Here is a 13,375-nt window from a genome sequence, read left to right as displayed (position 1 = left end):
CTTCTAAGTTCTAAATGATTTGAGACAACATTATCTGAAGCGTCACCTACATCTGTAAGAGCCTACCTAAGCATTAAAATCGGGAGACCCGGCTTTCTGGTCTGCCTTTGAGACCTGTTGGATGGAATAGAAGGGTTAGGGCTTGCACTCCCTCTTGCAAATGACCTCATCTCTGTAAAAACTCTGAAGTCTCATTTATTCAAGGTTGTGTTTGGCTGAATTGTGCCGTACTTGGGGGAGGGGGGAATCATTAGCTGCTTATGGGGGTTTGTGTTTTGTTTTATTTTCATGTGACTTAGAAATTTGTAAGCTGTCTTGAAAGACAGGTTAAAAACCTAAATAAATTAGCAGTCATAACACTGTGTTATAATTTGGGTAATCCTTTATAATGATGCACAGGTGAATGCACCCCAGCAGTCCCGGGAAGTTCAGCCTCCTGATTGGATAACAGATGTCAGACTCCGAAGGTCTCCTTTTGTTCCACAAATGGGTGATGAGGTAAGGGAAGTTACACTGAATCTAAGCTTGATCTGGTAAAAGTAGCATAGCTAGCCTCAGTCCTGTGAATTGCTGTCTTGGAAAAGTAGCCATCATCCACAAGTAGTAAGCTATGCTGTGTGGTGCTCGCTTGTAAGGATTCTTTAGCTTTTAAAACTACAAGAAGGAGCAGCCACCTAAAAACAAAAGCAAAAAACAGAAAGCAAGCTTGGATTGGGTACTAGCATGCCAGGCCACATGCCCAGCTATCCCCATTCTGTCTTAAAGGGTTTCTGGACCTTGAGGCAGAAACGACGTGACTTGTTTGCATGTACAGCTGATGTGAATAGCAACATATCATAATTGGTCCTTGTGCTCAGCTTTATGCTGTGAATGGAAGGAGAGTGTAGGAGTGGCTGGTTTCCTTTTGCCTCTTTCCATTCGACTTTGATGACTATGCAGTTTTGGCATGGGGAAATTGGTGAGTGAAACAGCCAGTGGGTAGCCAACCCCCTGTTAATGTAGCTAGCCTTGCAAGTAAATAGAGAAAATGTTTCTCAGTTAAATTAATTTTGAATTTCATTCACTGATTTAAAAAAATCATTTTTGTTAGGCAATATATTTTCGACAAGGCCATGAAGCCTACATTGAAGCAGTGAGGAAAAGCAATATTTGTGAACTCAATCCTCAGAAGGAACCATGGAGAAAAATGGTTCTTAGGGTAAGACTGGTTCAGTATGAGTGTTTGCATACTACAAAGTACTTTACACTTCTTCTCATTGGTCCCTTAAAGGATCCAGTAAAGTAGGCAAGGATGAGGCAGATGTGAACCTAGTGAACTTCATACATGATGTAGAGCCGGAAATGTTTCAGAAAAAGGGCAACCCAATTTATGAAAGGGTGGAGTAGCTCCCTTCTTAGTAAAGGTTAGAATGTTTGGGGCTTTTTAGTTTATAGCTCAGGAAGACCTTGTTGCTTGAGGAAGCCTCAGCTGGAACCTGAAATCCTTTATAGTCCTTCCTGTCTGAGACAGAGTCAGTCCAATTTCACAGCAAAATGAAAAGGCATTTCAGATCTGCTTTACCTAGAAGTAAGCCCCACTGAACTCTGTCGGACTTACATTTGAGTACTCATGCATAGGTTGCACTATACATCTTCAAATAGGTAGCCCTTTTGGCAAAGGGCCACTCGGTAACACGGTTACACAAATTTATGGTGTGACTGCACATTGAATATTGTTTACAGTTTTGGTCACCTCACTTAAAAAAAGACAATGTAGAGCTAGAAAAGGCCCAGAAAAGGGCAACCAGATGGATCAAGGGAGGTGATAATGTATATTTTTAAATCAATATAGGGAAAGTTTGATTAGGATCCAAAGAACCACAAGCAGAAAGGAAATGGCGGTGTTCCACTGCAAGGTGTAAAATAGTCCTTCCATAAGTGGAAAACACCTGCTGCACCTTTGGATTTAATATCTGTGGGAATGCTTAGGAGTGTGGATGAGTATATATTAACTTACATATCTCATCCCAGCTTGTATTAACAAGCTCCAAACTTAGCAGAGTTACATTCCCTTTTAAAACACAGCAGAAAACAGTTGCATAGGCTTGCTAAAGCCTCTAGAACAAGTATATATTCCTGGTATATTCCCCTTCTTCCCTCTTAAAAGTAAAGACACAACACAGTACTGTTTATGAGATACAAAAGAGTTTACTTACAGGCATCCTGAGTTACAGTACAGGCTCAGAGAGGCAGGCAGGCTTAGATAAATGTATTTACAGTGGTGCCCAGCTAGACGAAAATAATTCGTTCTGCGAAAAATTTCGTCTAGCGGGTTTTTCGTCTTGCGGAGTGGCAATGACAGCCGCGCTCCGCAAAACGGAAAAAAAGACAAAAAATTTTCGTCTTGCGAGGCAGCCCCATAGACTTTTTCGTCTAGCGGGGCAGCCATCCGCTAGACCAGTGATGGCGAACCTTTTTGAGCCCGAGTGCCCAAACTGCAGTGGAAAACCAACTTTTTTATTTCAAAGTGCCAACACTGCAATTAAATGGCCTTAAGTTCACTTATTTCACTGGGGTTGCTCTGAGGAAATAATATACATACCAGTACAACCCTTCATTTGTTCTTTGAATCTTTCTCAACCTATTATTCATAGCCAGATCGATAGAAGGTTATGGGCAGCAGGTTCAAAGAGTTATTTTATTTTGGGTACACTGAATAAAATTTCGCCCACGACTGTGCTGGTGTGTGTAAATACATAAGCAATCAATCCGCGGAATGTGATACAGGCAAAGCTGCCTTGATGCATGTAATTTACCTTTAAGGAAGTAGAGGGGGGGGGAGGAAGGGAAGAGAAGAGAGAGAAAGACTTTTGAGAGTTAGTTCTCCCTGCATGAACTCCGGTGTTATTCGCCGCCCTCCTCTCCGCATCTGCATACAACTTTGCAGAGGGAGGAGACAGACCGTTCCCAGAAAACGGAACGCAGGAAAGGGCCAGTGGGTTTTTTTATTTATTATGTGTAGGGGTTTTGTTTTTGTTTTGCAAAAACTGGGCAAAGGGAGGAACCATAGCGGTTGCATCCCAAACCTTCCCAAATGCAGCTCCTGCCCTTTCTTCGAGGTTTGACTTCCTCCTTACCGGAGAGCGCTCGGGCAGTCGGAGGAGGTAGCTAAAGACATGTGAGAGCCGCCACCACAGCAACGGCGCCTCCCGGACTGTGAAGGCGGTTGGGAAGAAAAGCCCACCCGGCAGTGCGAGGCGGGAAGCAAACGCCGCTCAGCTCTGGCGCAGCTCCGCCTACCCCTGCGCGGGGGCGCGCTCCCCTTGGCGGCTTGGGTCTTAGCGAGACTTTTCTTCGCGCCATCCCAAACACCGCTCGGATGGAAGGGGAGGTGGCCGCCTACTCCTCCAATGCACCAACCCTGTGTGCACATGTTTAAGTAAAGAGCTCCACATTTGCCTCCTTCCATCCTTCCTTCCACCCGAACATACATAGCACTGCCGTTTTACTTAGGGATGGCATCGCCGGCGGGGCCGCACGGCTCCCCCCCCCGCTCGCAGCGCTCAAAAGGAGGGCTTCCCCCTCACCCGCCGCCCCTGGCCCAGCCCGCCGCTGCTGTTACCTCGCCGTCGTCGTTGCCTCGCGTCGAATCCTCCGCAGCAGCAGCAGCCAAACACCACAGGCGCCAAGGAGGGAAATTGCTGCTGTCCGCTGCTGCGCCTGCGCTGGCAGGACGCATGAGCAGAGCAGCGCGGCGGCGCCATTTCCCCGCCCCTGGCGTGCCAGCAGAGAGAGCTCTGCGTGCCAGCTGTGGCACGCGTGCCACGGGTTCGCCATCACTGCGCTAGACGAATGCCTTCGTCTAGCAAGGCATTCGTCTAGCGGGGCACCACTGTACATGTAGAAGCTAACTCCATAAAGAAGCAGACTTCACTAGGCATTCTGCCCCTGAGATGCTCTTCCTTGGAGAAGCGAATCCAAAGAGACAAAGATGGGGTCTGGTTCCTGTGGTTTTGTGTAAACCTCCCCAGGTGAAACCACACCCATCTCCAGTTACATAGAGGAAGTTGTCTCAGTCCAGGTAAACAGGAAGTTAAGGCTGGAGGACTGAGACACCTTCATGTCCACTCTAGCAATGTTGTGTTTTGACTTCTCTGTTTACACCCCACAATATCATCTCTGCCTTCCATTTCCCCCTGAAATACATTTATCTTAATCTGTTCATTTATAGAAACAGAATTATGCCTGTGATTTGAAATGGCCAATGTAGCAAAGGATTGGTACTTACGAAGCTTAAGCACCTGGAAATGAGTACAGGTTACATAGTGTTTTGCTTCTAGGATTGGGGAAGGGCCATAGCTAAGTGGAGCACCTGCTTTTCATGAAGAAGGTCAGTTTCAGACCCTGAGATCTTCACGTAGGGCTGGGAGAGAATCCTAGAGAGCCACTGCCAGTCCTTGTAGATAGTACTGAGCTTAGATGGTATGACTCGGTTCCTATGATTTGAGTTTTGAATTCTGGCTCAGAAATAAGTTGCCTAGTGGGAAATCTAGTAACATATACCTATAAAAAATCTAAACTTTGGGTTTGTTTGTTTTGTAAGGTTATGAACTGTCTTGTTTCTATGCACACTTCATATATTGTGAATAATTGCATTATTATTAATGGGATTCTTTATTAAATGTCCATCTGTTAGGAACAAGAATTGGTAAAAATTGTTGGAATACATTATGAAGTTGGGCCTCCTACACTATGCTGCCTTAAGCTTACCCTTATGGATCATATTACAGGACAGCTTCTAGACAAATCATTTTCCCTCAAGTATGTATTTTTTCCTGTTTTTTAAAAAATGCATAATGCAGACAATCTGTATACGTACATTTGAAGACTAAGTTTTAATTTTTTTCTCCTAGATACCATGATATGCCAGATGTTATTGACTTCCTTGTGTTAAGTCAGTTCCATGAAGAAGCACGACAAAGAAACTGGCAACCTAGTAAGTCTGTTTTTGTAATACTGCCGTACCCATGTGCCATCAAGCGTTGAAACTAGGAAAAAATGAAAGACAATTTAGAATTATTCGCTATCTGATTCATGGGGTGGTTTGTTGTTGTGATGGCAAGTTATTTCTTTATAAGTGCTAGGAATCAAATTTGAATGTTACAGGATCAATGATTTTTCAAACTTTACAGTTGTGTTTGAATTCAAGAACTGTTATAGATAACATTTTGATAGTCTACAGATTAAACCTGTGTTGGATCATGTGACTGTCTTATTGTGTTGTGATTGACCATTTGTATAGTGAATGAAACACAGTATTTAAATAGTCACATGTGGCATGTGCAATCCTAGACTAGTTTTTAAAAAAGTTAATGCGGAAGAATTATATAGCATCTCATGTCTTCCCTACAGATGATCGCTTTCGTTCAATTATTGATGATGCTTGGTGGTTTGGAACAGTCCTGAGCCAAGAGCCTTATCAGCCACAATACCCTGACAGCCCTTTTCAGTGTTACAGTGTTAAGTATGTGTTTTTAGCATGGCTACTTGAGTTTGATATTGAAGGTTGCCTTAAAAGCAAAAGAGCATTTCTACCTTAACTGCTGTTAGTAATCTTTCGAAGGCATGTCGATATTTATAATGAACCTAAAGAGGAGGAGGAAAATGAACTCTTAAGTGTACCTTTTCCTTTTCTTCTTTGGCTTTTGCATTGAGCAAGAACGTAGATGCAGAGGCAGGCCACAACGCCAGCTTCCCAGCAGCGGTGTCACTGTCACTTATTAAGAGGGAGAAGGACTTGGAGATTGGGGCTGTGCAGGTATATCAGCAGAGCTCCACCAGTGCATCTGCACTGATGTTTGTACAGATCGTGTAAGAGAAAAGGATTGTGACTCTATGAACTTAAGGGTGGGAGGCTGCGGAGCAACATAAACAGGGAATTTTAAATATATTTCGTTCCTTTTCTGTAATTCTTTCACCATGAGCAAGTTTCCTAAAATCTTTTACCTTAAAATATAACAATAAGTCTGATCATAATGGGGATTATTTTCTGTTTGAAAATACCTTTACATATCTTTAAATTTTATTTTATATTTTGCTTATTTTTTAAATAGATGGGACAATGGTGAAACTGAAAGACTTAGCCCATGGGACATGGAGCCTATTCCAGACAATGGTATACAAAAACCAGATGTTGTCACTTTTTCTTGTTGAACAAACAGACAATAAATGGGTTAGGAGGTCAATAAATAATTGTGGGCTTGTGAGCTTTTGTTCTTCTGCTACTACCCTTTGGGGAAGATAGATGTGAGGGTTGGGCATTGCTAGTTTTTCAGAAACCAGTGATTGAGATTCATGGGCGCACCAGACACTTGCGTGCCTTTTCATCCCTGAGAGAGGGTAAACTACAAAGTTATGCAGCGATGAGCCTGAAAACAAATGTGTGCATGAGTTTGCTGTGCTTACAGGTATATTGACGCTAGATCTGGCTAGTAGATTTTGTGAAGCATCACTACTTGTCAGCATGTGTGCTTATCCCCCTGATCTACAGGCAGGAAGATTTCCTTTCTAAACTAAAGATTGGCTATGGGATCCAAACATATCCCATATTTGCTCAAGATGGATCTCCACCAGTAGTTATGCTTTGCAATTATTTAGCAGTTAAGCAGGTTTTGTTTCAATAGCCAGATTTATTTTACATAGGCTAGCTAGAGTTTTGGCGCTACCAGCTGCTTCTCATTTCCAAGCCCTGGTATTACTTTATTTTACTGAACTAAGTAACAGATAATTGGACACTGATGTGTTGCCTTGCCCTTTAAGCAAGTGGGCAGCTCACATTTTAGCTGTTGCCTCTATCTATACCTAGTCTTAAAACAAAGGGCCCGTTGAAATATTTACAGAACTCCAAATCTAATTTGGACACATCTTTTAAGGGAATTGATGTTGATAGATCTGAACCTGGAAATTCAGTGAACAAAAATCAAACTTACATTATTGTCAAGTGCCTGGCTACCTCTGACTTAAAAAGTTTATGGGTTGGTCAACTCCCAACAGTCTGCAATCTACTCAGAGTTTAAAACTGGCAGTGATCTACCCCCTTTCTTGGGGTTCAGGTCAAAGTTGTTGAGTTGTTTTTAGGGATGAGGAAGGCCCAATCTACCTGTTGGACATTTATATCATAAGAAGTGTGATTTAATAAACTTACTGCATTTTGTTTTGTTCCCCTAATGTCTCCTGTATTGCTTGAAAATAACTAGTTGATCAGCCTGTGGAATTGGGAGCTAGTGTTTCTGTGACTGCTGAAGAGATGGCAAAATTATTATACAAACCTCAAAAGGGAGAATGGCAGGGGAAATCCCAGAGTGAAGAATGTGAACGGATTATCCGTGGAATTGATCAGCTTTTGACACTAGGTATGTATCTAGAAATCTGGTACCTTTTCCCCATTATGTTTGTGTAGTGGATTAAAAACTTTGGATTCATACTGCAAATACTCAGACCGTGTTCCAGTCTGACAAGTTTTCTAAAAGGTTGCTTAATCTGTTTTTAATTTCTGAGAGACCGTATGTAAATCTGTGAAGTATGTAAATTGAATACATTAATTTAGATGCTTCAACTGTTGTTATTGTGTATTTATTACAGATATTTCAGCAGCATTTGCTGGCCCAGTTGATCTGAATAGGTATCCAAAGTACAGTACAGTAATAGCTTATCCAACAGACCTTTGGACTATCAAAACGAGACTTGTCAACAGGTTTTACAGGTTGGTCTGAGACTGCACTAGAAGGTTGATAGCATGTCTTATAAAATTGCTGAAAAGTTAAGCCACATGTAATATTGCATATTTTGGAAATCCTTGACACGCTCCTTTGCTGAGGTACAGTTCAGATGAGGCAACATTATAACTTCAATAGGAATTGGATGTTTACCACCCTTAAAATATGTCATACTTTTGGTTTAGCTGCAATACCACAGTTTTCAATATTTCTAAATAGCTTTTGGTTACCTACGCATTTAGAATTTAGCATAATATACGTAGTTCACCTCTTATGCAAGGGTTAGGTTCTGGAGGTCCAAGTGCATGCACAAAAACAGGTAAAGCCAGGAAGCCCTGGAAAAGGGCTCTCTGCAAGGTGGATGGCTTCCCTGGCCTTTGGGAAATGATGCAAGGGCTCTAGGACCCTACGAGAACCATTGCGCCGCCTTCCCAAAGCCAGGTAAGCCTGCAGTCACAGAATTGTGTGGGATAGGTGGGGAAGAGGATACATGGAGAGTGGGTTTCCCCTTCATTCATTCATTCCCTACCCACCCATGCAAAGCTGTGATTGCATAAGAAGCAGGTTACCTAAATACAGATGCCTGACTGACTGGATCTTTCCTTTCTAACACAGAAAAAAGCTGTACATGGGAGGGATTTTCTGGTGGCTTGAGTGAAGATAGGGTCACTGTTGTACTATCAAGAAATAGTGGATACATAATATTTTACATGTAACTGATAAAAGTAAGTGCAGGGTAGGTGGTGATGGAAATGGGAAATAATACTTTCAGGAGGTTTAAAAGTGTGAAGTGTGAATGACACTGGTGCACTTTTGCATGAAATGATCATTGTTAAAGAAACTACTATACTACTCACATGAACATGGAGTATGTCTGGATTCAGCAAGAATAGGACATTAGCTTGTTAAAACTCCATGATAAATGAAAAGCAATATTTTTTCCACTTAAACATTTCCAGTTTTAGTGACTGAACATTTCCAGATCTAGTTGTTGCATGATATTTTTCTCCTAATTAAAACTAATTTGTTTACTATTAAACATAGGAGGCTTTCTGCATTGATTTGGGAAGTAAGATGTCTTGAAAGCAATGCTCAGACTTTCAATGTGCCCAACAGCACTATTGCTAAATCTGCTCAGAAAATCACAGATCAACTCTTAGAATTCATTAGGTAAGCAATATTTCAGGATGAAATATTTTTGGTTTTTCCTTGCTTAAAAGGAAATCAGAATTGTCTTACTTCTGGTCATTGCTTATGACCATGGTTTACATGTCAATGTTCAGAATATATACAGTATTCACAGGATGCTCTTGCCTCAAGTGGAGGCTTCTGTAAACAAGAAGAGGAAGGGAAACAAATTATATTTTTGCTTTGCTTTTTTCAAATTCTCCGCTTTTCCTGGTGAATTAGCCACACAGCCATTTCTGGATTCAAGTTGCTTAAGCAGCCCAATCAGGAAACCTCTTTGATTATTTTGAATGTTCCTCTTTTCTCTCTTGCCATCTTCTCAGCTTCATTTTCCTGCCAGCTGGGTTCACTCCTTCTCTGTCTATTGTGTGTGCTAATTGCTTCATCGTTTGTCAGTCTCTTTCCATTGCCTTTTCTCTTTATGGCATCTTTCTTCCTCTGGTAGGTCCCAGCTGTGGCTGTGTGGCTAGTTTGCCATGAAAATGGAAGGTTGGTCACTATGAAGGGGCCTTTTCTGACAGACAACATCACAATGCCATGCTGCAGCCTGTAGTCATTTGCTCACTGGGGCTACACAGGTCTGAAACACAAATATAAGACAAATAATAGTACCTATTTTTCTGGTGCTGTGGTCCAATTCTAGTAGTATATTAACTGAAAAGGTCTTTTGAGCTTGGCCAGAACATAAACTGAGAAGACTGAGAGTGAAGGAGTACAGTAGTAGTATTTAAAATAAATCAGAGGTTTTCCTGTGAGGACTCCTAGAACAACATGAACCCAGAAAAGGCCCTTTCACAGTAACTGAGCAACATTCCATTCTTTTGTAGGTCCTTTGCCACCTCCTACACTATTTCAAAGAGTCCCTGAACCCTCTGAAGTAGATTCATGAGTGTGTACAGAGGACTGCACACAGAAAGGGAAATCTGCTAAAATCACCCTGCTTTTCATTCAAGAAGCCTCTAAGGGCATTAAAGAAATTTCCACAAGTGAAGGCAACAGAACAAGATACAACCTATTGTAACATCACATTTTTATTTTCCAGGAATCCAGATTGTACAGATATTTTTGAGTTGTGCATTGCAACTAACAATGGGGACAGCATTGATCCTGATTATCTGGTAATAAAACCTTATTTTTACCCTGCCTAGATAACTGCTAGCTCCTCCCACTTCAGTGCTACTTTAATAAGCCCTTCCATTTCCCTTCGCCCTATTAATAACAGTAGAGTAGGCTCAAACTTGTAAGTCCATTGAACAGCAGGATGGTGTCTGGCACATTTTCTCTAAATGACCACTTAAGACCCCAAACCCTCGAGTGGAGCTTTTAAACAAAATATTGCTGTATAGAGTTCTATTCCAGTTACTTCTATTCAGCTGCTTCCCCACAATAGTTGGATAGCATTTTTGTGGGATGGGAAGGAATGGGTATGTGGATCTGCTGGTGTCCAATCCAGCTACATTAAAATATTGTATGGGCAGTTCTCACCTCAGTATCTGGGGACATAAATTCTCAGTATGAACCTGAAAGTGTCCTATCTAAACAATGTGGTTCTCTATCCTTTTTTATATCTCTGCTGTGTCCCGCCCTCCCACCCCCATCAGTTAACATTCTGTGGTCATGGGGTTGTCATTGGGATTTCTGCCTCCCTTGCCTTGCCTTAGGTTTCCCCCACAAAGACTTTATACCTTGAGGGAGTTCGCTCTTAGGTGGTGGTGGTGGTGTTTTGTAAATATTTGTTTATATTCTGGAAACCTCCGGAGTCTGATGGTGAGTAGTTTTGGATAGAAAAGCACAGGAGCAAAAAACATCTGACTCAGTATTAGAAGGAACGCTCTTGATGAACATTTCTGGTCTGTTTTGTAGGATGATGAAGAGACCGATGTTCCCAGAGCATCTTCGAGAAGAGTAAGTCTGTTTACCTTGACAACAACCGTTGCCCAATCTGAGATAGTAGCAGGATTTTTCCATAATACTCCAAGACATTATACAGATGAATGCTAAATGTTGTTTGGCAGTCAATTCTTCCATTCTACATTTAGAAATACTGTATTTCTGTTTTAAAGAGTCGTGGCTTGAAGAGGAGACTCAGCTATGATGAAAACACTTGGAAGAAGCAATGTATGGAACTTGTTAATCTAATTTTCCAGTGTGAAGATTCTGAGCCATTTAGACAACCTGTTGACCTAGATCAATATCCTGTAAGTTATTCATTGACGTTCATTTCATATTGCATTTCCAGCATCCAGTGTTATTTCCTATTATTATGAAAAGAAATGGGTAAGAGTTTTCTTGAGTAGCTTAGGATGAGAGAACCCACACACTCCAATGTCAAATAGTTGCATAACTATTTCCAGGGTTCTAACTGTTAAAGTGGCAGGATACCTACAAGGTGGTCCTGCCTAGCCAATTCCAGATCAGTCAAGGGGAATAGTGACTACCATTTGGCATTATGTTAACAGTGACAATAAAGTAAAATAGAATTTGTGTTCAACATATAAGCAGGCCTTGAAATCCCAATATAATCATATTTGTTCTGAGTACTGGAAGGCCTTGAGTATTTCATGGATAATGATTAATGTCAGTTTTGGATGATTATTGATTTAAAATATATCCTGCTTTTTCAGTATATCAATGTAATTAACAATAAAATTAAAACAATTAAACCAGCAAAATGAATTGAGAGAGAATTAAAAAAACTAATTACATCAAGACAGCATTAAAACAATTCATTTAAAACAATCATACCTCAAAAGTCTTACTGAAAAGGAAGTTTTTAATACTTTAGTGGAAGGCCATTAGAATGAGCTCAAGAGGGAGGGAGCTTAATACCTTGGGTGCAGCCAATAGGAAGTCCCTCTTTGTGCTCCAAACAAGATGTGTGTTGAGACATATGAGAGGATCTCTGTTGAAAATCATGTTAGGCAGGCAGGTTTATACAGGAAAAAGCATAACGACTGATTTAACCTTATACTCAAAAGTGGACCCACCAAAATCTATGGGGTCAACACTGAATGTGATGCAATCCATTGGGAATATTAATTTCCAGGCCTGTCTAGGCCTGCTAATGTTTTTAAATGTTTACAATGCTCCTTCAGATATTCTACAAAATTAGTCCATTATTTTTGTCTTAGGCCTAGAATAGCACTGGTGATATAATTAGGGTAAAATTTGTAATAAGGGAGATGAATAAATTAGATAAAGATATAAAGATGCAGAAAAGAGGTAATGATGGAAAACCGGGGAGGAGGGAAGTCCGGGGTTGAGAACCTCCAAAAGATAATGTTTTATTGTGTTGATATGAATGTAAAATGTAAGCAAAAAAAAATCCTTAAAATATTTTAAAAGGGAATATTAATTTCCAAATCTGTGTTCAAGATGGTTGGCCAAACTTGACAAATATAGTTGTTTCTTTTCAGTCCCTAGGAAAATGTATGTTAGAGTCACTGGGATCATTTAGCACAAAGTGTGCTCCTGTTTTTTTGTTTGTTTGTTTTTTGTTTTAAATGGATTTCAGGTTTACATATCTGTGTATAAGAAACTTCACCCCATTCCCCACATCTTAAATAATGGAGTTATTTGGATGTCTTTATTTAGGACTATCGGGAAATTATAGACACACCGATGGACTTTGGGACTGTGAAGGAGACATTAGAAGCTGGGAACTATGACACTCCAATGGAACTTTGCAAAGATATTAGATTAGTATTTAGCAATGCTAAAGCATACACTCCAAACAAAAGATCCAAGGTAATGTTTCTGTGCCATTTACCTAACTAGATAAATCAAGGGGAAGAAAGGAAGAAAGCAAGTCTCCAAAAAGAAACTGATCACCCTATCATATGTTATATAATTGCAAAGCCTGTCTCTGAATTAAAGGCTGCACTCTTACTCCTAAGTAAACTTGCATAGGATTGCTGCCTAAATGAACATATTTCATTAAACTAGATTTTATTAAAGTGTATGGTCCTGTGTTGTGTGTAGTAGAAAGTACAGTTAGTACATAAATCTCTCATAATTTTTGTTCACTGCTTGAATATTTTATATTAAGCAGTTTATAAACTCTTAAAATAATAGTAATAATTTTTTTACAATTGGATCACCAAATGCAAGTGTCTTAAACTTTTTTTAAAATTAAAAAATTAACCTATTTCTTCTGCAATCTAGATATATAGTATGACATTGAGATTATCTGCACTGCTTGAAGAAAAAATGAGGAGAATTATCTCTGACTTTAGAACTGGACAAAAATACAATGAAAGATTGCGGAGAAGTCAGAGGCACAATAGGAAGCTGCAAAGTCGAAGTAAATTACAGCAATCTACCAAAACACTCAGGTAAATCTTCTTCAATCTGAGGGTGTTCTTCATCAGCAAAATGAATAATATACTTCGTAGAGCATTCCTAAGGGCAGCTATTTGAGGATGTGATTGAGA

General features: G+C 40.4%; 1 protein-coding gene across 4 annotated transcripts in view; it reads left to right on the top strand.

Moving 5' to 3' along the window:
• The window catches only part of BRWD1 (bromodomain and WD repeat domain containing 1), a 46,899-nt gene that overhangs the window by 23,025 nt on the left and 10,499 nt on the right, over positions 1-13,375 (top strand). For 3 of the 4 annotated variants that reach the window (XM_033147035.1, XM_033147037.1, XM_033147038.1), the window contains 14 exons: positions 400-498; positions 1,091-1,198; positions 4,676-4,800; positions 4,893-4,975; positions 5,392-5,503; positions 6,093-6,154; positions 7,236-7,391; positions 7,621-7,741; positions 8,799-8,924; positions 9,985-10,060; positions 10,806-10,847; positions 11,006-11,140; positions 12,537-12,689; positions 13,107-13,276. In XM_033147035.1, the coding sequence (XP_033002926.1) occupies positions 400-498; positions 1,091-1,198; positions 4,676-4,800; positions 4,893-4,975; positions 5,392-5,503; positions 6,093-6,154; positions 7,236-7,391; positions 7,621-7,741; positions 8,799-8,924; positions 9,985-10,060; positions 10,806-10,847; positions 11,006-11,140; positions 12,537-12,689; positions 13,107-13,276 (1,568 nt within the window). The remainder of the gene's footprint in view (positions 1-399; positions 499-1,090; positions 1,199-4,675; positions 4,801-4,892; positions 4,976-5,391; positions 5,504-6,092; positions 6,155-7,235; positions 7,392-7,620; positions 7,742-8,798; positions 8,925-9,984; positions 10,061-10,805; positions 10,848-11,005; positions 11,141-12,536; positions 12,690-13,106; positions 13,277-13,375) is intronic. The other variant, XM_033147036.1, reaches the window with a different exon arrangement.

The sequence above is a fragment of the Lacerta agilis genome, chromosome 4, assembly GCF_009819535.1.
Source record: "Lacerta agilis isolate rLacAgi1 chromosome 4, rLacAgi1.pri, whole genome shotgun sequence".
Classification (NCBI taxonomy): Eukaryota; Metazoa; Chordata; class Lepidosauria; order Squamata; family Lacertidae; genus Lacerta; species Lacerta agilis.
This window is presented reverse-complemented; position numbering and strand designations above follow the sequence as displayed.